The following is a 23,752-nucleotide window of genomic DNA, read 5'->3' on the forward strand; positions in this document are numbered from 1 at the left end:
ATCTCCAGGCCCCAGACTGGGGAAGAACTTACACAGAAGTCACATTTCCTAGAGAAAAGCAGGGAACCGAGGAAGGCGACGGCTTGTCAGCTCCACTCAGGATGAACAGACAAGAGGGACCGAGTTATCAATTACCATCTGAAAAGGGAACTGGGAAATACTGCTCAAGAATGAGGCTGCATAACCTCTGTGACACTTTTTAAGCTCTGCAATTGCCCAGTGTTTGCTTATTTTTACTATCCATTGCTTCCTTCCTCACTGTGACTGTACAAAGTTGAAGACGTCTTAAAATCAGACAGTAAAAGCCTGCCATCTCCTGTTAAGAGTCGCAGATGCACTGGAACATTAAGTGCTTCCCAGCGCCACCTGGTGGTCGGCTTCACTCAGTTTTCATGCCTGTTGGAAGTAAATCCATGAAATGCAAATACCGTAGTAGATCCTCATTGGCCAGCTATCATGAGACACATGACGTATTATTGTTAACCAACTTGTGTTACTGTGCAATGGAGCGCTGGGACTCATTCCTCCCAACTGCAACTTTGTCCTTGCTGACTAACCTCTCCACATCAGCCATCCACTCCTGCGCTCCCCAGCCTCTGGCAACCACCATTCTACTCTCTACTTTTAAGGTCAATGAACGACGGTTTAGGTATGTGACAAGGAAAATTCACAAAACAGCAGTTAGATTTTTGACTCCGTGGGAGATAAAATACAAGTCACACACCTACACACGCACGTGTTCACAGGAGTGCTACATGCAGATGACTGTCACCTGCTGCATGTGCACTGTGCCACTGAATCCTAACACCTCTAGGCAGACAGTGACAAAGAGTTTAAAGGTTTAAGAAGTTAAGGAATTTGTACAAAGTCACACAGCTAGTGAATGATAAGGAGTCATGAACATGGAAAAATTAAAGGTCCATAGTGGTGGAGCAGGGCCTGATCACAGGAAGGTCCAAAGACCCTCCCATTTCCTGCGTCCTTTGTAAACAGTCTTCTGATTAAACTCCCCTTGGAAATTTGGTCAAACCATGACACCTCACCCTTAATCCTACTCCCACGAGGGTGAGGCTCCCATGAAGCTCTTGCACCAGTCACATGTCTTTTCATTTTGGGACGCCTGCAGCGAAGTCCTCTCTTGAGGCCAAGCTAGAAGGTTCCTACATGCCCCTGAACACCTGAACATCTGGAAGGCTGGGCAGGGAGGTGGATGAGAAACTGAGGAACAAGGCAATGGCAATGATACTGGTCATAGCAATAATGCATTCTTGCTGGGACATATCCTGGGCCAGACACTGTCTCCACAACCGGGAGGTGCTGCAGTTCCTCCATTGAGTGGACAAGGACACTGAGGGCTGGGAGGTGAGGCAGTCTGCTCAGAATCACAGAGCTAGAAAGGCACAGCTTTTATCTGCAGAACCCACATATCTGACTCAGCTGGCCTGCCTGTGATAAAGTGAAAATGGGAAGTGATGTGGAGGGTACTGTCCCCAAATAGTCCCCTTCAGCCACTGGGCAACACCTCCATATCTTCCCTGATATGAGGAGGAAATGAGAGGCTCGTATGGAGGCTGATGTGGGGAACGCAGGAAGTGGGAAGAGACCATGGAGCAGACATCAATTTCCTTCTGGCTTAACTCATTTTGAATAGCAGCCAAGGGCCTATGAGTTGAGAAGTTATATCCCTGGAGATTCATGTGAATCCCAGGGTACAGGAGCTAGGCCAGATTCGCTGAGCAGACAGCAAGGACAGGGATCACAGCGTCTGGATCACACGAAGTCCATTAAACCATACCCTCTACCAACACCTGGGCATGAACACCATGCTCTGCAGGGCCTCCTTCTGATACATGAATCTAAACAGGCTGAATGAGCGGATGTGAGGAAGTGAACTGTGTTTCATATCTGCTATGGGGGTTCCCCAGGTATAATCTGACTTATCAGAAGACCATATTAAAAACTAGTATTTAGGAATTAACCAGCTACTTGGGAGGCTGAGGCAGGAGGATCACTTAAGCCCAGGAGGCGGAGGTTGCAGTGAGCCGAGATCACTTGACTATACTCCAGCCTGGGCGACATAGTGAGACTGTCTCCAAAAAAAAAAAAAAAAGAAACTAAAATTCAGATTTTTAAGGAAGAAAAAAGCCTCTTTATTGAACTCTGACAGTGTCCCAGACTTACCCCATTTCACTTCCCACTGGGGGAAGGGAAGGACTCTGCTTTAGAACAACCTGGGGGTCATTGGCAGGGCAGAGAAGGAAGTGAAGGTGACGCGGGCTGGCCTGGGGCACAATTGGTGGAGCTGGGCAATGGGGCAGAGACACATTATACTGTTTCCTCAGCTCTGCAGATGGCTTCAATAATTCCATAAGATAAAGTGTTCTTAAAATGTGAAGGCAAATTTCATTGATCAATCATCAGTGTCTTTTTTCAGAGTAGAGGCCACACAGGCTGTCTTGGAGAAACCCCATTGCCTTCACTTAGAACACACTCAATTCTCCAGATGTGTCAGAGAAGGCGGCTCTTGCAGCCCCCCTGACTGTGTGGCTCCCATCCCAGGCACAGCTGCCCTGGCGCTGTGATGACAGAGAAGGGTCAACATCACCAATGGTGTTGGTGCATCTGGGCTGAGCAGAAACAAGGAATGGGAAGCTGTCCTCAGTATTCTATGTGGAAAGGATAGTCTTTGTGATTTTTAGTTCTGAAAAACAGAAAAACAAATCAAAAATAGAAACGAGTGATTATTTTTTAAGAGAAACATTTTAAATGATACAGTTATACACTTTTAAACTCCCCAGTGAGTGAAATTAGCTTCATTCAGTGGCCCACCTTCAAACAGGAAAAGAATTACAATGAGAAGGTTTAATTAATTTAAAATGTGTATGATAAATACCTATTCAGACACCAATCATCCAATCTGTATATTCTTCCCTCTATTTTTAAAAGAAGGAGTCATATTTACATGGGGAATGTGGCCAGTCGGAGATTCCTGTCGAGGCTGAGGATGTTATCCATATCGTGCTGTGTTAACTCAAAATCAAACACCTGGAACCAAAACACAACGTTTGTAGAACACTCAACTTTAACTCACATTTCATGGAGCGCATGTTGCCTACATGGCACTGTGCTAGGCCTGTTAATTTTAATTCACATTTCATGGAGCGCATGTTACCTACATGGCACTGTGCTAGACCTGTTAACTTTAATTCACATTTCATGGAGCGCATGTTACCTACATGGCACTGTGCTAGACCTGTTAATTTTAATTCACATTTCATGGAGCGCATGTTGCCTACATGGCACTGTGACTGTGCTAGGCCTGCAAGGGACACACGGATGTGGAACAAACACTTCATCAGACACTTGGAACTTCCCTGAATCGCAGCCTGGATTCCCCAAACGCCCTTTTGATCATGTGACTGGTGCTGGCTTGGCCTTGGCTACATTTAGGAAGCCTTGGAAAGATGGAAATATACACTGCACTCATCTTAGTGGAATAAAGGACACGTGGGAAGAGTTAAAAGGTATGGCGGCTGGGTGCGGTGGCTCACTCCAATCCCAGCACTTGGAGGCCGAGATGGGCGGATCACAAGGTCAGGAGTTGGAGGCCAGCCTGGCCAATATGGTGAAACTCCATCTGTACTGAAAATAAAAAAATGAGCCGGATGACGTGGCGTGTGTCTCTAGTCCCAGCTACTCAGGAGGCTGCGGCAGGAGAACCGCTTGAACCCAGGAGGTGGAGGTTGCAGTGAGCCGAGATCACACTACCACTGTACTCCAGCTTGGATGACAGAGTGAAACTCTATCTCAAAAAAAAAAAAAAAAAAAAGGCACAGAATTTTTCCCACTGACTCTGCTACCTCTCAAAAACCCAACAAAACCATTTGTTCCATACACCTGCCAACTAAGGACCCACTTGGCCCTGGGACTATGAACTCTAACAGTACCATATCACAGAGTAAGTTTTCTGAGTGATCCATTTTTCTTCCTTGAAAACAGTATTCTTTTCTGCCCGTCCCTCCCCTTTTGTTGTCCCCACACACTGAGGAATAGGACCCATGGCTACAACATCAGCGCCTACCCTGGCCTGGCAGAGTGGCTGTCTTGCGGTAGGAGGAGGGGTGCACTGAGTGATTCCAATGCAAGGACCTGGAGAACCCCAGCCTCTCCCCCACAAGAGCCTCTCACTTCTGAGGCCAGGAGAAAGTAGCCTCAGCGTGTCATCTGGAGGGAGTGGGGAGTGCCGGGGCTGGGGTAGGGGGATTCTTGGGTTTAAAGGGAATCGTGAGCAGTTCTAGAAGAGTCCCTATAAAGGGTGGGCAGCCTTGCAGCAGCAGTTCTGAGAGGCACTGGGGCCACAGGAGGCCGGCCAGGGCAGCACCCTGCACTGGGAGCCCTGTGCCTGCGCCACTGGGTGTCTTTCTTCTTCCCCCAGCTCCCACCACCTCCTGACAGCATGAGCACTTCTTCCAGCCCCTCCTAACCCGCTGCTGCTCTCTGTGCTCAGCCCTTAGCTTTGCTTTGTCACTTCTGCTTTGGCCCTCAGGTCTCATGTCAGCCTGGTCCTGTCTCACTGCCTGGGGATGGCATTTCCCCTCAGTGTGTAGCAGACCTAATAGAGGAATGGGAACATCTCAGCTGGGTCTGAGGTCCCTGTTTCACATTCACTGCCACTAGGCCATGGGGATCCCATCCCAGGCATTAAGAGCCACGAGGGCAGAACTGGGGCAGATGCGGCCCCCTGCCACCTGCTGAATTGCTCACTCAGTGGTTCCTCCCATGGGAGGGTCAGATAATCATCCCCAGCCTATGTCCTCCCAGGGGCAATCCTAGCTGCCCTGCAGGGCACAGAGGGCACCTTAGACCAGGCCCCCATGTGGAGCAGATGCCAGTCAGTCAGCAATGCTCAATTCTAACCACTACAAGAGACCTGCAGCCTCATTCCAAGAGGCCTGTCAATAGCCATTGGAAAGAACTGAGTTTACAGCTCAGCCAAATCCATACTTTTCAGGTTTAAGGTTGGCTGGTCACCCAGAGCTGCTCTGGGCTATTCAAAGAGCAGGATGCCTGAGAAAGAAGAGAAGTGCATGCGGGGAGCAGGTGAACTGGACAAGGGCCCAGCAGGAAGAGCGCTGTGGACACCCTGAGGAGCCTGCCCATCCCCTGGTCCTCCCATCGTGGGTGGCCTGTCTCTCCTGTCAATGGCAGGGCTCTGCCCACCTGCAGCCAGCTTGGCATGCACAGTGAGACTGAGGGCACAGGCACTGCTACAGATGGGTCAGTCAATAAACCCCGGTGGCAATGCTTGCTTGGCACAACCAAACAGAGCCCTGAGGATGCAGCAGTGCCTCGTGGAGCTCACAGGCAGCTCGGACACCCAGAGGGACACTCCTGGGCACATGCTGTCTATGGAAATGCAGCTGTGCAGCTGGCCCCAGGCTTACACACACCTGTGCCGACATGATCAATGGCTGTGGGCTGCCACCAATGCCTGTCATTGCCTGTGAGATCGTTACGGGTGACATCCGTGACTGGGGGTGACTGGCAGCTAAGAGCATCAGGTACTTCCATAAGCCAGGCACTATGCCACCCCTTCACTATATCATTACATTTCACCCTCACAGTGATCCTATCAGAGGGTGCTCTAATGAAGAAACGAAGGCTTAGAGAGGTTATGCAGCAGTTAAATTGTGAGTGGGCCTGTGGGAATCCCAAGTCCATGACCCTGACTGGGTTATAGACTATGTCGTCAGGGTTGAAACCACACATAGTTCCTTCACATAGCTCCAAAAATAGATTTCACACACCAGTCTTCACTCCTGCCTCTCGGAAGTCACTAGACAGGAGTCAGGACCAGAGCCTTCCCACACAACTCAAAGCAGTGCCCTCAGGCCACGTGGGCACACCTCCACGCGACAGAAGGTGGCACCTTGTCCACCAACTGCCTCCCCTTTCTCCTGAGCACATGCTTAGGAGACACCCAGCCTCCCCTGCGGGCCAGCGCAGCCATGTGACTGATGCACATGCTCAAGCCTTGCCCATACAAATCTTTCCAATAACATGCTCTTCCCTCCTTCCTCATCTTGGGCTGGATGGAGAAGACACCAACACCCTAGGGGAGAGAGGGCCCTAAGATGAAGGAGCCTGGGTCCTTGGATCGCTGAGTGAAAGGTCAACCACCAACACTCGCAGTGCAGAGGCAGAGGCCCCTGCTGCATCAAGCCCCGTGATCCTGAGGCTGTGTCCTACAGCAGTCATCCCTTCCCATCTAACACATGATCTGAAACCCTCTAAATAAAAGACGGAAAACACCTACCTGGATATTCTCTTTAATGTGACTTGGGGTGATAGATCCGGGGATCACTATCACATTCCTCTGGATTTGAAATCGGATCAAGATCTGCAAGGAAACAAAAAGTCTACTATCACACAAAGGGAAATCCCACGTAGTCTAAGTTATTTGCTAACACCGTGAGTTTTATGGTGCAGTAAGAGTCCAAGAGTCAATGACAGCAGTTACTGTTACTGGCATTTACTGAGCAGCTCTGTCAATATGTTGGTAATGACAGCCATCAGCCCAAGGAGGAGGTCAACAGAATCTGCTTAATGAGAATTCCTTAACATGCGCCCAGCCCTCCCACTAGATGTTAGAACAAAGAAGACTAGACTAAATAACTTTTCTGTTCCATCTCATACTAACCATGCATGCAAGTGGTGGGGCAGAGGGAGGCCTGGAAGCTCTTCCTCTGAGTCTAGACAGGCTTGGAGACAAGAGTACATGGCTTGAGTGACTGGGAATGGGGCTGCAGACCAACTTCTGCTCAACGCTGGGAGGGTCTAATGAGTCATAGACTCACCTGGGTGAGCCAATCCCTTCCTGGGACCTGCCAAGCCCCAGGACTCCGCAAGGATGTGAAGCCGTCAGAGAACCCCACCTGGCTCGGAACAGCCCTCCCTCAGTACCTGAGCAGGAGACTTGCTGTGTTCCTTTGCAATCCTCTGGATCACAGGGTCATCTATCAGGTCAACCCCTTCACTAGAGAGACACAGCACAGGGGGGTGAGCCAGGAGATCCAACATGGATGTCCCTTTCTTTAGAAAGAAGAAATCTTTGTCCAAAATGAAAGATTTATTTTCTGATCATGACACATGCTGACCATAGGAAATTTTTAAATGCAGAAAAGCACATCACCCCACATTTCTAGTCTGGAGATAACCACTGCTAACACTTCGGTGAACAGGGCTACATAACATCACTTCTCATGTGTATTTTGTGCTTTTCCTCAACCAGGTGGCCATGTCAGCGCACGCAGCCAGTGGGCTCTCAAGCTTTGACGCCCCCTAACTCTCAGGGCTCTCTGACTTCTCAGCTTCTACTGTATGCCCTGGCACAGCGCTGCAAATCGGTATTTGTTGATGATGATACTTTCAGAAAAGTTCACCCAAAATACCACTAAAAAGTGAATACTGTGAACATGTGGAACCTTTAAAAGTGGTTTTGAAGATGATCATAGAGTCTCTATGCATCCTCTGTTCAGGCTCGGGTGGGCCCTGAGAACTCTAAGGATTCATTTTTTCAACAAGCGTGTACTGAGCCATCACCGTGTTTCAGGCATTGTGCTATTATTATCCTCAAGGTCTCCTGAAGGAACCAGAGTGCACAGTGGCCCGCCCCAGTCAGTCTGAGAGCTCCCTGACTCACTCCATCAGAGGACCCTCTACCCCAAAGCTCAGCTATGGAACGGACCCAGCCTTCTAGGGACTTTCCAGCTGGTACCAAGTTCAAACACACATGCCCCACTTCACAAGGAAAACACACAGGTGATAAAAGTCAAGTAATCTCAGCCTTTTGGGGGTTCCCAATGTTTCCCAGGTGCTGAGCTAGGAGCTGGGAAGAGAAGAATACATAAGATACCTGCACGCTGGTTGCTTTGACTAGTGGAAGAGACTGAGAAGAAAATCACAAGACAATGTGACAGGGGCTGTGTAAGAAACATAAAGGAGGAGTCAGGAGGGCCCCCTGGAGGAGATGATGCTGGACTGGACTGAACCTTAAATTAGAAACTGGAGTTTGCCAGATTAAAAAAAAAAAAAGATTTGTGGGTAAAGAGAACTGTATTTGCAAAGGCACAGAGGTGAGAAAACATGTTCTATCCAAGGACCCCATAACAGCTTCATGTGGCTGAAGCCCAGGATGTTCACAGGGACAGGGACGAATGAGGCCAGAGGCGGGCAGAGGTCAGGCTGGCTGCATCTCACAGGCCACACCAAGACCTGAATAATTTTTCCCAGGAAAGTGATACGATCACAGGAAAGGAAAGAGACAGCTCCTTTCAGCTTCCTCTGGGAGCAATGGGTTGGAATAGAGTGGGCCAGGGAGGGAGCCGAGGGGCTCCTCTAAGGACCTTGGGAATTCTACTTAACTAAGGCAGTGACAGTGATGGCAGAAATGAAATCATGACACAAAGTCCAACTTCTCCTGGCAGAATAATCAACAGACTTTGGTGCTGGATTGGACTAGGGATGTGGGGACGGATGATTTCCAAGCTTCTGGTTAAGGTGGCTGAATGGCTGGAGGTCCCTTAGCTGATCGAGGGAGCACAGAACAGCTGCAGGGCCTGGGTAAGGATGACAGCAGGCTGCGCCTCATCCAACCACGGAGAGACCTGGGGAGTATCCTTGTCAGGAGATCAGAAGGGGACTGACGCCCTGGTGGGGAACTCAGCAAAGAGGTCACTCCAGGCTGGTTTATGTCCCTGAAGAGGTCCTGCCCCTCCCAGGGTAGTCCACTCACAGCCACTCCCTGGCTTCCAATAATAAGCCATGTCTTCAACCCCAGGCTTGAGAGGTGTGGACAGCCCCCTGTGGTCCCATCCCCCCACACCCTGTCAAAATCTCCGTTAAATCCTCCCTCAATCATCCCAAGGAAATGAGAAGGTGGCACCTATTTCCCAGTCGGACTCTGACTAACACACCATTGATGTATCCTTACCACGAGCCACCAAGAGGACGGTAAGCAGTCACGGACACACCTCTGGATTGGCAAAAACTGATCAGATTCTTCTGAGTAAGATATGGGTGGCACTCAATCTATAACAGAATCACAGCTTACATAAAATTCAGACCACTGGTGTTCAAGAAAAGCTCTACAAGAGAAGACCTGCGTCAAAGTCTTGGCTGTCACTGAGTACCCATGGGGGCCAGCTCCACGCATAAGTGTTTCTTCTGTGAGGAGGCTGGACAGAGCAATCTCCAAGAGGCCAGCAGCTATCATGGTCTCTGAGTCCATGGCCTTGGGGACGCCTACATCATCTGAATGTTCCAATACCACCTGCTCTGTGGGGCCTTCCCGGAGCACTCAGGTGAAGACTATAACACTCCATAGCTCCCATCTCCCCAGGCCTATATTTTCCTCTACAGCACCTATCACTATCACTTTTACTATTTGCTTATTGTCTTTCTGTGGTCACCAAGATCTAAGCCTCATGAAGATAGAGATTTTTGTTTGAATTTGTTTTGTTCACATATGTCTCGCCAACACTAAGAACAACGTAGACACGTAGGAGTGCTAAAAATACATCCACTGAGTGAATGAATCAAATTGAGGAACTACATGTGACAAACACCTGCTACCGGTGACTTGAATGATCATTTTAAGAAGCTAGAGAGCAGGATCACTGTCTCTTGCACGTTCTCCAAACTCTCATATATAATTCCAGGTTATACGGATATTTAAAATAAATATTTAGTGTAAATTACAGAGAACTATGAATAGTGCTTTTGCTCTCAGGAACATGCCACACTCATCAAGATCAGCCTCTTTGGAAAGCCTCCAAGAGATGCCAGCCCTTCTAGAGCCTTCTGAATCCTGTGTTCCCGGGTGTCCATCATCCTATCAGAAAGCAGACCCTCCACTCCACCTTGTCTGCTCAGACTATGCCATAATCATTCCCAGGTATTTAAAGTGCTGAACAACTAAAAATACGGACACAAAACGGAAGCTACTATCCGTATAAACATATATAAAAACTTACGTACATAGGATTGTATACAAGGCAAAGTTAAACTACATCAGAAGCTGGGTCAGAAGCCAGGCTGCTCTTCACAGTGGCGGCCACAACAGGACCCAGGGGAGCTACTGAACGGCTGAGGGCCTTTTCCTTGTTCTGGGTGCTGAATACTTGAGTTTGTTCACTTGCAAAAATTCATCAAGTTATGTATGCCTTTTATGATTCGCACACTTTTGTGTATCTATTCTGTATAGAACTTTTTTTAAAAGCGTTATTTATTTTAAAAAATAGTATGTGATGCTCTATTCTTAATAGTCCCAAACTGGAAACTGTCCAAGTACTCATTAACAGCAGAATGGATAACTCAATTGTGGTTAATTCACAAAACAGAATACCACAAGAAGTAAGACAGCACTATCTACAATCACATGCATACAAACACAGCGCTGTGTGAAAGAGGCGAGCACAGAGGGGTTTATACCACATCATTATTTTATCTGTGTAAAGTTCTGAAGTGAATCCCAGCTGCTGGGAATGGGAACAATGCTGTGCTCGGCAGGGGTTACAGGGGCACTGGATGTGCTGTTTACTGAGCTGGACGCTGGTCCCAGAGCTATGCTCAGTTTATGAGAATGTATACAGTTCCATTTTCACATGTGCACTTCTACTCTTCAATAAAAAGCTTAAGTACCGTATAAATGATCTTTGAACATACAAAGCTAGTCTAGAAAATACAGTAGTTCTTTCCCCACAAGTCTTTTCTCTGCATTAAAAAACGAAGTGCCTGCGTCAGCTTCAGCAGCCTGTGAGCCTGGCGTGAAGCCATCTGGTCATCCACTCTTTCTTGCTGCAGGCTGCAGGCTGGGAAGAGACGGAGGGGAGGTCCATGCTCCCGAATGAGGGTGAGGCCCCTGCCAGGACCCTAACCACTTCTGAGCACACCTGGTGACCTGCCTGTACCGCACATGGAGGGCCAAGTGCCAGCTCATGCCCTGCCTGCCAACAGTACCACCTACCCAGACGCACCTTCAAGAAAGCCACTTGGCTAGCTGCTGCCTTTAGTCACCATTCTGAGTGCTGCCAGAGGGGAATAGGCCTGTTTTGTGCTTCACCCATCCTCCCATTTCCAGAAGAGCCCTATAGAAGTGGCAGCTGGGGGACCAGCCACACAGGTTAAACTCTCTGATGCTTCCATCGGCTTACCTGGTTGGTTACTGGCTTGAACCTCAACCCAGGCTTATTCAAAAGCCTCTCAAGTTGCTCATGGTTGAAGTTTGACACTCCGATGTTCTTCACTAGCCCGGTGATCACCAGGTCCTCCATGGCCTATAACAGAACAATGACTCCACTGGGTGTGAAGCTTCTGTCTACTGCACTGACAATCTATGTCCCTCAGCAGTTCTGTATGGTATTCTAAAACTGGTTGCACCCAATATTTTTATAATATTTTACTTGAAGCTTCAAAAGCATTTCTGCACTCAAGGTCTGATTCCAGTCCCATCTTTCCTGGCTAGGGGATGCTGGGCAAGTTGCATGGCCTCACTTGGCCCCAGTTTTCTCAGCTTCAGGACAGGGCGACACTACCTGTGCCACGGGGATGTTTAGGGGTTATGTGGAATCACAGAATGCGTCATCTAAGGCTGGCGTCCAGCACTCGACACGTGTGAGCTCTTCTTGTTCCTATTCCTCCTGATGTCTGGCCAGCATGTCTGCTGCGGATTTTATTTGTTCACCTTTCTTTCCACTGAGACACTGACCTTCTTAAGCACACAGATGCATCATCATTCTCCTATCCCACCTTCTCCACTTACTATTTTAAGGAACTTTTGGGCAGAGCAACCTAAAGCTCTGAGCTGGTTACTGACCGGCAAGCCAGGCTGCCCCTGAGCTTCAGGAAGAGCATGGCTTCGTGCCAGGGTCCATAGTCAGCAGCAAGTCCTGAGTGACCAATGGGCCAACACGCAGCAGTCAGTTACTGCCTCAACTCTGCAACAATTACCGGAACCTCGCTGGTGCTACATGAGCACCCTAGAGTTTAACCCAGATCTTTTAGGACATAAAACAGTGTGACAGAAAGGGTTGAGGCCCATGGGCCTTGGTCCTGACATTGCAGATACCTTAGGGCAGTCTTTGTCTTCTACTGATCGGGAGAGCCTAGCCTGGGACTCCTCCCTGTTCGAGGGTTCCCTCTGGCCTCCTTCCTGGAGAGCTTCACCCAGCAAGCTCTGTCCTAACCTCAGCATGCTTAAGCTTAAGCTTACTTTCTTCTTGGGCCTCAAATGTGACGTCCCATCCCACATGCTGGTTAGCAAGACCATAAGACCACACGTGCTCTGTCAGCCATGCTGGAGCCCAAGTCTGAGACCCACGCCAGCCTGTGGGTCAACTTCCAGGAACCACCATCTCCTTAATTTCCTGCTCAAGACTTTACTGCAAGCCCCTGCAGTAAAGGGCTGTTTTTGGTCTCAACTCTGGAAACGGGCTGACACTTGGTAACCTTCCCCAACACTGGTCTCACCTCCCCAGCCTGAGCTTCCACGCTGCCAACTTCATCACTCTGAAATGCTTGAGAGAAAAAGAAACTTAAAACATTAACAGTGGTAACTGCTGGGTACCGGGAAAATAAATTTTTTGATGTTAGTTTAATACAGAAGAACTCTCCTGCATTTTCTGAAAGAAATACGGTTTTTTAATCAAAAAATAAATATTTGAGAAAAAATGTGAGGTCTATAATGAGCTACCCCTTAAATAATGTATCAAGAGGGCTGCACTACACCAAATCAAAGGTAACAAGAAAGTCACTGAGGTCTCTGAGTTCTTCGGGTATTGGTTCCTTGTTTGTTCTGCAAACCCCACATCTCAGGTAGACAACCTTGATGTCTTTGAATACAAGTAGCTCGGGGCTCACTGCATTCTGGGTGGAGACCCACACAGGATGAGGCTGCCTGGTGGTATGGCTCAGCTCACCTCCCATGTGTCCAGGAAGTCCGTGTCACCAGGGATGACCATGTCACTCTCGTCCAGAGGCAAGTCGTGCACTCCAGGATGTGAGAGGCAAAAGGAAAGTTCACTGCAGCTCATGATCCATTCTGGATGAGGAGGCTGTGAAGAAGGACAGTTGAGATGTGTAAAAAACACAAACAAACAAACATGTGTCAGGAGACCTGCATCCAAGCCACGGCCCTGTCACTAAGCAACCCCAGCCTGGCCATGTGACCAGGCCCAGTCTTCACCTTTCTAAGAAAAGACCAGTGGCTGATGGACTGGATGGCTGGCAAAGCCTCTGCCAGCCTGATGTTCACTGTCCATCTCTCACATGATGGGAAAGGAAGACCCCATATCCTCACTGATGCAAGGCTGTCCTCTCCCATCGCCTCCAGAAAACAGTTTACTAATTTCGGGTAAAGAATGCATGAGGAATGCATTTTCTTCATGTCTTATAGGGCCCAGTCAACCCTCTCCTACCTCCACTGTTAGGGTCTTGTCTTCTTTTCTTAGAATCCCCATGATGATGACAGGTGAGGAATGAGTATACAAAGGTACACAGCAGGTAGGGGCAGAGAGAGACACCTTGAAAGGGCGAGAACCTAAAGTCACCCTTCAGAGCAGCACTGATGTACAGTCCAGCTACCTCCCTCATGCACTCCACATGGCGTGTTAAGGGTGAATGTCATATTTAATGACACCTAATCACACTCCTAAGCAACAGTGGAAGAATGTCACATGTTCCAGCCTGGTCCACATGCAAGAGGCATTTTCCATGATGAGCTGAAGTAATGAACAGTCTCGCTTTAAAGCCACATCCCCTGTTGACATTTATCCAAGCCTCCACAAAATTGCAGCCCGGGACTCATACTCGGACTCTGATCTAATTGTCCAGCATCACACAAGGCCTAGCAGTTCCTACTGGCCAGAAGACATGCTGACGATGCTGCATTATCCTCCTCTGTAATTTGCTGGGTGATCTGAGACCTCTTCCTTTTCTACCACCCAGAAATCCAAAGACACGAATCTGCTAAAGGATGAAGGCAAGCAAAGTGTAACAAATGTCTGACCTGAGCATATACTTCTGGGCTCCAATAATCTAACTTAAACCTTCAACGTTCTGTGTCTTAGTTTTATCATCTCTCCAAAAGGGATGTTAATAGTGTCAACTTTGTAGAACTGTCATGAGAATTAAATGAATTAATATGTGTAAAGCACCTAAAATAGTTCTGGGTACATAATTAAAACAATGCTGGCTGGCATTGAGTGTAACATAGCTATAGCCATTGTTTTAATTATGATTTTCTGCATGCAGCGAATTTCAAAGACATAGACATCACTCTGGTTTTGCCCTCTGGCTATTTGCCCTCTGGCTATCTTCCACTCTTAGTCAGTGTGACTAATGGACAGCTGCCCACATCATTTATGGAAACTAGATACAAAGCCTTAGTTAAGTAAAGCTGTGCAAGGAATGAAGTGTTTTTTGTTATTTTACTCTAAAACAGTAGCCAACAGTGTGGCAGCATCAAGAGAACTTCTCACAGGTTGGCATGTAAAAGACTCCTGAGCAGCAGGCACCCATTCCATTGTAGGAAGAACATCCCTGGAAGGACTTCTCTATTTCACAGGTGTCAACTGTGTGACCAGGCCCTTGCCCAGGCAGGCTGTCATCACAGCCCGGGGCAAATGTGCAGGGACATCCTGGCCAGGACCTGTGTGAGACAGAAGCAGGTTGCCTAGAGTAGGGAAGCCGCATGGCTAGACTAGGGTAGCTTAGTGGCAGAGCCATGGCTCAGATGCGTGCTCCAGAAACACTGTGAAGCAATTAAGAGAATAAAATCAAGTGGAAAAGTCAACTACCATCATAACCCACCGGACCCTGCTGCAGGTGAACAAGCAATTATCTCTCATATTGCAAAACAGCATTTACTCTCCAAAGAGAACAGAACCTGCAAGCACAGACAAGGCCTAGGAATTCACTGGGAACTTTCTCTGAGCAGCAGTATTTCCTCATCTGATCGCTGCTTTCACCTAAAAACCTAAGGGAAGAAAACCTGCTGCTCTCTTGGCTTGGAAAAAAAGTGACTGGCTTAAACGACAGACCTGTGGGGGCCTCAGAGGTCAAGCCAAGCCTCTCCTTAACTGAGGCCCAGAGATATCAAGAGGACTGCCCAAATGCCACAGCTAGCATGTGGCAGGTGCGGCCTGGGAACCCTGGCCCTGATTGCTGGTACATGCTCTCCCCACCGCAAGACAGGGTGTAACCACGGGGAGGAAGGTCCTGCAAACCGCAGAATGAACTACCTACTGAATGGTACCTTGAAACCCATGGGCCAGTGTATGAGGTAGAGGTCCAAATAGTTCAGCTTCAAGGCCTTTAGACTCCTTCTGCATGCTGTTTTCACTAAGGACTTCTTGTGGCAGGTGCACCACAGCTACAAAGGAAAGGGGACCAGTGTCACACATGCCCACCCAGAGCCAGCATGGCACCCGTTCTATAGCCCCACAAAGCTACTGTCTTGGACCCAAAATAGGCGAGTTGAGATGACCACAAATACAACATGGCAGGTTCTGACGGGAGGACAGGGACATTATCCTCAGAAGAGTTCCAGGACACCTGCAGGGAGAGGCCCCAAAGCTGAACTCCTTCTGCCTGACTCCTCCTCAAGGGAAGCTCAGGAATCCAAGAAATATTTGATGGTTATTTGGATCCCTTGGGACCAAAAACAAAAACGAAAGTGAAATTCCTGCAGGCAGAAAAGACATGATGAAAAATCAGAAGTCTCTGTCTTGTGTTTCTCACTTACACAGACTCCGCATTAAGGGTTCTCTGCTCCTAAGGCACTGTAACCATGTGGGTTAGCCTATCGGTGAGTTAACTCACACTGCCTTACTTCTTTTAGCTATTTCCTTCCACAATCCCATTAAGCAGAAAAACTTGTGATTTTCCCCTCATTATACTTTTACTGACTGTGACATAAGCTAACCTGAAGGCTCTGTCACAGCAAGGAAAAAACAAAAATGATAAGTTAAATGAAAGTAAAAGAAAGGGCAATCAAATAAATGGAAACAAACGAGCATAGTATCTTCAGAAAAATAAAAAAATGAACGCTGGAAGTAAATGTATTCCACTGTTAATCACAGTTGTCTCTATGTGGTGTGTATATGTGTGATTTATTTATTTCTAACTACATTTCTATAACTTTTCCAAATTTCCAAAATAATGAACATATTTCCACTGCTGACTATGATCCACACAGAAGCAACTTGCTCCACATTGCAGGGCGAGCCTCAGAAATCTCCAGTTGCTCACTTCCCTACCTGGACTATTCAGAAGATATTCTCGCCGCTTGGCCAAACACACACCAAGGCTGCTCTCTTACCACCCTCTGCTCTAGCGCAGATAGCAATGGTGACTGAAGAACATTAACTTCCATAAAGTAAAACAGAAGGCAATTCAACTATAGAAACAACATCGAATCCTGAGGTATGAAATTTTAGCTGGGAAGTTACTCAGGAAATTCTCAAATCCAAAGTCTCATTTTATAAATAATGAAGCTGTGAGCCTGAGTCATGAAATCCCTAATACTCATGGTCTTAACATTCCGCTTCCAAATCAAAAGCAAAGGAATTCTTGAATTCTCCACTATCGTAGTCCACTCTGCGTCTTCCACAGGGCCTGCCTCCCAACTACCCTCCACATCCATTTCCTCTTCTCCCTCCTTCACCCACTGTGCCAGTGCAGGCCTTCACCATCTTCCACCTGCACTGCTGTTAATGTCTCCTACCTGGCCTCCTGCCTCTGCCTCAAATGCAAGCTCCTTTCACCTACTAAAATATCCTATACACAACACAAGTTGCACTCACATATGATACAAGCTGCCCTACTTAAAAACCAGACAGGGCTCCTGTCTCTAGGAAAAAGCACAGCTACTGACAGGGCACAGCTGAACTTCAATGGCCCAGCCCATCCGCCACTCAGCCTCACTTCTCATTACTCCTGCAACCTGACATCATGTGGTCCAGAGAGACCAAGTGATTTGGTTTGGCTGTGTCTCCAGCCAAATGTCATCTTGAATTGTAGCTCCCATAATCCCTACCTGTCATAGGAGGCACCCACTGGGAGGTAACTGAATCATGGGGGCAGGTTTTTCCTGTGCTGTTCTGGTGATAGTGAATAACTCTCATGAGACCTGATGGTATAAAGGGCAGTTCCCCTCTACACGTTCTCTTGTCTGCCACCATGTAAGACGTGCCTTTGTTCCTCTTTCGCCTTTTGTCATGATTGTGAGGCCTCCCCAGCCAAGTGAAACTGTGAGTCCATTAAACCTCTTTTTCTTTATAAACTACCCAGTCCCAGGTATGTTCTAACAGCAGCGTGAGAATGGACTAATGCACCAAGCTTCTTACAAATCCCTGCACCTGCCATGCTGCTTCCTGCCTTATGCCTGCGCTCAAGCTGCTCCCTCCACACCCAGAGTTTCTCCTTCAGCAGACGTGCGGTAGAATTTGGAATCTGCATTTAACAATCACCCCAGTGATTCTGAATTTAGGAATCGCTGTGTAAACAGACTTCACGAGGGCTAGGACTTTGTCCTACTCACCAGTGTAGCCAAAGTGCCCTTACTAAATCAATTTTGATAATGTATTGTTAATTGGGGGTATCTGTGTACCACTACCTGAATGACCAAGTAAATAATATGAAACCAACCTGCACACAATATAATTCAGCATGCTCATGAAGCTGTGAATATTCTTGTTTATTCTGATTCAAGTATGAAACAAAGTCATCAACTCCCATAAAGAAAGTAGAAAGCCCTCCCGAGATGTAGCATTACCCAAGCTCTGCCAGCCTTGCACAGAGAAGCCCTACCTTACTGGCAATGAACAGATCCTCCCGTCTTACGGCTCCTTCCTTGATCTTGCAACGGATCCCTGCTCCAACCTCCTTCTCGTTGTGGTAAAAGTAAGCACAGTTGAAGTGCCGGTACCCTGCGTCAATGGCTACTTTCACTGCCTCAGTCACTTTCCCCGGAGAAGCCTGCAAAACCAACAAAACAAAGTGTCTTCCCACAGTCAGAGGAACCCAACACAAATCTCCCCTTTCACCCAAGCACGTGGACCACATAATACACACAAAATTAAGTCACTAATTTGGTACTAGTGTAATCAGTCTAAAAACAGGTAATGTCAGAGTTATGAAGTAATTTATGAATAATCTAAGTTCCAATTCCTTTACATACTTTAGGAAAAAAACTATAGGTTATTTTTAGTGTCTGCAGAAAACTGAGCTACATGGTGTGCTTTCTGAATGATCAAAGCAATAAAAAAGTGTAGAATGAATAATAACTGAGATGCAAAGAGGCTTAAGGTTCATCCTGTACACTCAGATACCACAGCGTCCAATAATAAAGGTTGAGGTGTAGACTCACAGGAAGGTATCCATTCAAAAAGAAGCATATAACAAACCCAGATGAATGTATGATGCTATAAGCCATAAGGCAGTTCAGAAAAGAGAAGAGTCACTCTAAATGAAGCTCAGGCAAGGGAAGGAACTAGAACTAGGGAAGACCATGGGGGTGGGCGGGCTTGCAATGACATTAAACTGAAGACTGACAAGGGCTTTATAGTTCACAAAGCACTTTCTCATTGGAGCTTCACGGTAATCCTAGGAGTTAAAGCAGCATAATTATCTTCATTTTAAGCAACAGATTCAGAGTGGTTGAAAGCTAATGAACCAAGTATCCATCTTAAGTTAGAAAAAGAACTCAAGAAATTGAATGGAAACATAAAAATATGATTAAGAATAACATCAATAAAATAGAAACAAAGATGTAACAGAGAAGATCAACAAAACCAGATGGCAGTTCTGGGAAAAACTTCAGTAAAATAAACAGACTTCTGGTCAGGTTGATGAAGAGGCCAACTTTTCAAAAAACTGACATGAATAGAAAGTAAAACATGCAGATAAAATGGACTTAAAAGAAAATATTACCAATAACGATATGTCAATAATTTGGAAAAATGATATAAAATGGGAAAATTCCTAGAAAAATTTAACTCAAGAATAAAGGTTGAATAGTTACATAATTATTAGAGAAAGGAAGTAATTTGAAAAAAAGAGAAAACCACCAAAGTTTCATAAAATGTTCAAGAAATCATCTCAGTTTAACACAAACTTGCAAACAACAGAAAAAGATGGACTTATTTCAACTCATTCTACAAAACCAGCATAACCTTGAAATCAAAATCAGACAAAAATATTAAAAGTTACACATTCATCTTATTCGTGAATACCGTAGCAAAATTCCTAAGTAAAACAAAAGCAAATTGGATGCAACAATATTTATGAAAAGATAATATACCATACCCATGTTGAGTATATCTCAGACATTTAAGGATGGTTTCTTATTAGAAAATCTGTAATTCATCAATATTAACAGATTAAAATACAAAAACAAAAGTCATCTCAATCAATATTTGTTAAGATTCAATACCAGTTTAGATTCAAAATCTAAACTCCCAGTAAGTTGGGGAAAAAAATTAATCTGACAGAGTATCAATATTAAAAAAAAAAAACCCATCCTACATCCTTTAAAATCAGGTACAAAACAAGAACAGCCACTGCGCTGGAGGTGCTTTCCAGAAGCACCTAAACAACTAAGAAGCAGCAATTTTAAGCTTAAAGACTGGAAAAAAAGGAAAGTAAACTACCATTATTTGCTGATGATTTGATCATTTGTGTAGGAAATTCAAACAAATGTAAGGCAAATTAACAGAAATAATTGTACAGTTTAGTAAAGTGGCTGGAAGTGTAATGAATATAGCAGGTGAAACAGGTAGAAAACGTAATTTCAGAGAAATATAATTTCCAGTAGTATAACACACTATCAAGAACCCAAGAATAATTCCAACAAAAGACATATATTCTCCTCAGGAAAAACTATACAACCATATGAAAATATGTTAGAAATGAATCATATTTAGGACAATTTATTAACAGAGAAGAATATCATGCTTGTAGAAAAGTTAGATTTAATATTACAAAGATGTCAGTTATCTCCAAGTTGGTCGATGGATTTAATGTAGTTCCAATCAAAACCCCAATAAAGTTTTCCACGGAAACTTATAAGCTAGTTCTAAAACCTACAGTGGAGAGTAAGGTGCCAAAATAAAAAGCCAGGACCCAGGTACACGCATCTGTCAAAACTCATCAAATTGTACACTGTAAATCTACAAGAGCAGAGAGAGGTGACCTGCCCTACTAGGTATGAGGGCTCATCAAGGAACTGTAGTAATTAAGACAGCGCCGATCAGGCACACAGATGGATCAAATGGCCCCTAATAATGAAGAGCCCAGGCTGAGGTCTCCAGACATCTCACGGCTCCCCTTGCTCTCTTGTGCTTCAGTCATCATCTTGAGAACACTCCCTGACTAGCCGCATGAGGACAGGAGGTGTGTGGAGCCAAGTGGGGTAGCCCCAACCATCCCAACTGAGACCAGCCAACTCCCAAGTGAAGGAGCCCATCTAAGGTCCACAGAGCTGCTCTCCTGACCTCCCATGCAGGAGGTACACACTTGCTGCTGTACACCACCAAGGTCTGGTGTTTGGCCATTGATGCAGCATTTCTGGGGCAACAGATAACTGGTAGATCTGTGATGTTCATTCACTATTAAAAATAGCCAAGTAAAAATAAGCCTTTGCATAGACCAGTGATGAGTGATTATGATTAATCCAATTTGATGCACCTGTAGTCCAAGAAAGAAATAGAATATTTTGACCGCTTAAGCACAGTTTTCACTAATTTTTCCTTATCCTGTGTGCACAGAAGTCTGGACTCCTGCACCAAATTGTTGCATAAGTAAAGGGAAGCAAGAGACTCAACGGTTTAATCCATCAAGTGCTTCCTGAATGAATGGCTGCCAGATGCACGTCCTTTACTAGATGCTGAGAACCAATATGAACAGAATGACACTCCTAGCCTCTAAGAGTTGGTAAGCAGGTAGGAGAAATAATTTAAATAATATTTTCATGAGCAGAACTTGAACATTCTGACTCCTCAGTAACTAACTTCCTATGTGACTTCTTATAGCTTTTATCAACAATGAAGTTTAGCTTTTAAAAAAAAAAAAGGTGAAATTTTAAACGCTTTTTAGTGCTGTCTCAAATCACTGGCAGGAATTGAGTTCAAAGTAGAGAAAGGTCATAGAATAGAATGGTGGTTATAAGAGGCTGGGGCTGGGGGAGGTGAGGAAGGAGGGAATGGAGAGTTGCTCATCAAACGGTACAAAGTTTCAAATACACAGGAGACACAGCTTTTAAGACTTACTGCACACTAGGATGCCAACGGTCAACAATAATTTACTACACGTGTATTTCAAAATAAGACATTTCAAACATCTCACCACAAACAATAATAGCTGAGAGAAGTGATGGATATGTTAATTAGCTTGATTTAACCACGCTGCAATTGTACACACGTCTCAAAACATTGCAGTGCCCCCCATAAATGCACAGAGCGATAATACGTCCTTTTTCTCAGGCATCAGGGCGGGCTACTTCTAAACAGGGAGGAACATGAGGTCCCAAAGTTTCCTTTAAAGCCTAATCAGCAATTCCAATTTTCCTTTTTTTTTTTTTTCCCCCCAGCAAGGTCTGGCTCTGTGCCCCAGGCTGGAGTGCAGTGGCGCCATCAAAGCTCACTGCAGCCTCGACTTCCTGGGCTCCAGTGATCCTCCCACCTCAGCCTCCTGAGTAGCTGGGACCACAGCCGCGCACCCCGCCAAGCCCAGTCGATTTGTTCATTTTTGGTAGACACAGGGTTTCGCCATGTTGACCTGGCTGGTCTTGAACTCCTGAGCTCTGGCGATCCTACTGCCTCGGCCTCCCAAAGGGCTGGGATTCCAAGCCCGCACCCCGCGCCGGGCCCCAACTTTTCTTTCTCTCATGACTGGAGAGGAGGCTTCGAGGTTCCCTGCTCAGGCTGAGTCCAGCGCCGCCAAGGCCTCCACTCTGCATCCCCGCTCCAGCTCTGAGTGACTACAGGGGCTCGGCCTCTCCACCGAGCAGCTCCGCCCAACGCCGCGGCTGCAGCCCCCGAGTCTGAGGCGTGGCTGCCGCAGTCCCCGCTTGCGCGGAGAGCGCCTCCGCGGGCATCACCGACTCGGTTTTAGGAAAGGCCGGGCCGGGCCACGTGTGGGCGGTGGGCGGGCGCCGGCCAGGCGGAGGGGAGGCCGCCGCACTTCTCCCCGGCCCCGGCCTGGGCCCCGTCGGGCGCCCCCAAGTCCCGCGCTCCCCTAGGTTCGGCGCGCCTCCCTGCCGCGTCCGCGTCACCTTCCAGCAGCTGAGGCCCACGGCGGGGATATCTCCCATGGCCGCCGCCGCCGCCCGCCGCCCCGCCGCCCCGCCGCCCCGCCGCCCCGCCGCTCCGCAGCTCCGCACGCGACTACCCACAGACGCCGCGCCAGTTACCGCCGCGCTGGCGACGGGCGGCTGCGATTGGCTGGAAGCGCCTGGTGGCGGTTGACAGTCCGACAATGGTTGGAAGCGTGAACGCTGGGCTTCCTGACTGGCTGCTGCTGTTGCGCGGCCGGCACGCTGACTGGCTGGTTTTATCAAGGACGGGCATCCTGATTGGCTGGAGCCACAGAGCCAGCGGGAGTCTCAAATGGCTGGAAGCGCCGCGCTCTGGACATCCTGATTGGCTGGCGGCATGCACGACGGAGTTTTCGATTGGCTTGCAGAGCCACGCAGGCGCGGGGAAGGTTTTCCAATTGGCTGGCATTGCCGCTCCCGTAGGCGTGACGTCCTGGTTGCCTTCTCCCTCGCACAGAGTGCACACGCGACTGAGGGTAGGGCAGAGGTGCCAGGCTGATGGGCAGAGAGTCCTCACCGTTCCAGGGCGTCTCCATGGCCGGGCCATCCTAGGGCAAGCTCTAGGGTCAGGGTGCAGAGTCCTGCGTCCCCTGAGCCACAGGGCGCGCGGGAGTGGGGCCCCACCCCCTTGTACCAAGGATGGCCATTCTCAGGTGCCCTGAGGCCCCCAGCCTGGGAGAAGCGTGCCTGGCTTTGGTTCCCCGTCAGGGACCCACCGTGCCCTTGGAAAAGGCCTTCCACTCCCTGGGGTCCTTCCTGGCCCAGAGCAGCTGGGCTTGCAGGACAGCGGGGGTCCTGGGTGGTGCAGGGGAGGCCTCCCTGCATGTGGAGTGGGGTGTCCGTGCTTGCAGCCTCGGGCTCCCATTTGGAAGTGGATGGAGTGGACTGGACACCCCCATTATGAGTGGCCTGCGTTCCTGCGGGGCCAGTGGAGGGAAAGAGGGGTCAAGAGAACCTTCCGACACCCCTCTCATCTCTCCTGGAGTTTACAGCTCCCCTTCATTGCCCCCCTCAGCCCTGAGAGTCTTACTGCCTTGAGGACACCCACACCCAGGTGACGGCTTTGTTTCTGGGTTCCTTGCCTGGGTCTGCAGTTCCAGTGCTGGCCATCAGGGGAGGCGGTGCCCATTCTGCTCAGTGGGGCAGCTGCAGCCAGAGAAACTCCCAGGGTCCCCCTGCCTCCCACCCAACTTGCATCTCCTGTGAGTAGCATCCATCCCCACAATGTGAGCTCCTCACAGGTGGGAAGGGGGCTCTTGGATACTCTCATTTATTCATTCAGAAACTGTGCCTGGAGCACTCACCTGTGCAAGGGGCAAGTTAGACCAGGGTGCAGTGCTGAAAATGACCTGCATGGGCCCTGCCCTCAGGAGCTCACCG

The 23,752-nt window shown here is 47.8% G+C and overlaps 1 protein-coding gene across 4 annotated transcripts; it reads right to left on the reverse strand.

Annotated features, from left to right (window-relative positions):
* Positions 1-2,126: 2,126 nt before the first annotated feature.
* AKR1E2 (aldo-keto reductase family 1 member E2) lies at positions 2,127-22,509 on the reverse strand. 4 transcript variants are annotated; one of them, XM_031652554.1, is made up of 10 exons: positions 22,331-22,509; positions 17,869-18,036; positions 15,314-15,430; positions 12,978-13,112; positions 11,214-11,336; positions 8,993-9,090; positions 6,964-7,036; positions 6,317-6,400; positions 2,963-3,045; positions 2,127-2,701 (listed from the first exon to the last, which is right to left on the reverse strand). In XM_031652554.1, the coding sequence occupies exons 1-10, from the start codon at positions 22,367-22,369 to the stop codon at positions 2,659-2,661; spliced, it is 963 nt and encodes a 320-aa protein (XP_031508414.1). In that variant the 5' UTR covers positions 22,370-22,509; the 3' UTR covers positions 2,127-2,658. The 4 variants fall into 4 exon arrangements, with proteins under 4 accessions (XP_031508414.1, XP_031508413.1, XP_031508416.1 ...); XM_031652553.1 differs by lacking the exon at positions 22,331-22,509 and adding an exon at positions 21,835-22,079; XM_031652556.1 differs by lacking the exon at positions 15,314-15,430 and having other exon boundaries at positions 22,331-22,400.
* Between the last annotated feature and the right edge of the window lie 1,243 nt (positions 22,510-23,752).

Source organism: Papio anubis, chromosome 11 (genome assembly GCF_008728515.1).
Source record: "Papio anubis isolate 15944 chromosome 11, Panubis1.0, whole genome shotgun sequence".
NCBI classification, from domain to species: domain Eukaryota; kingdom Metazoa; phylum Chordata; class Mammalia; order Primates; family Cercopithecidae; genus Papio; species Papio anubis.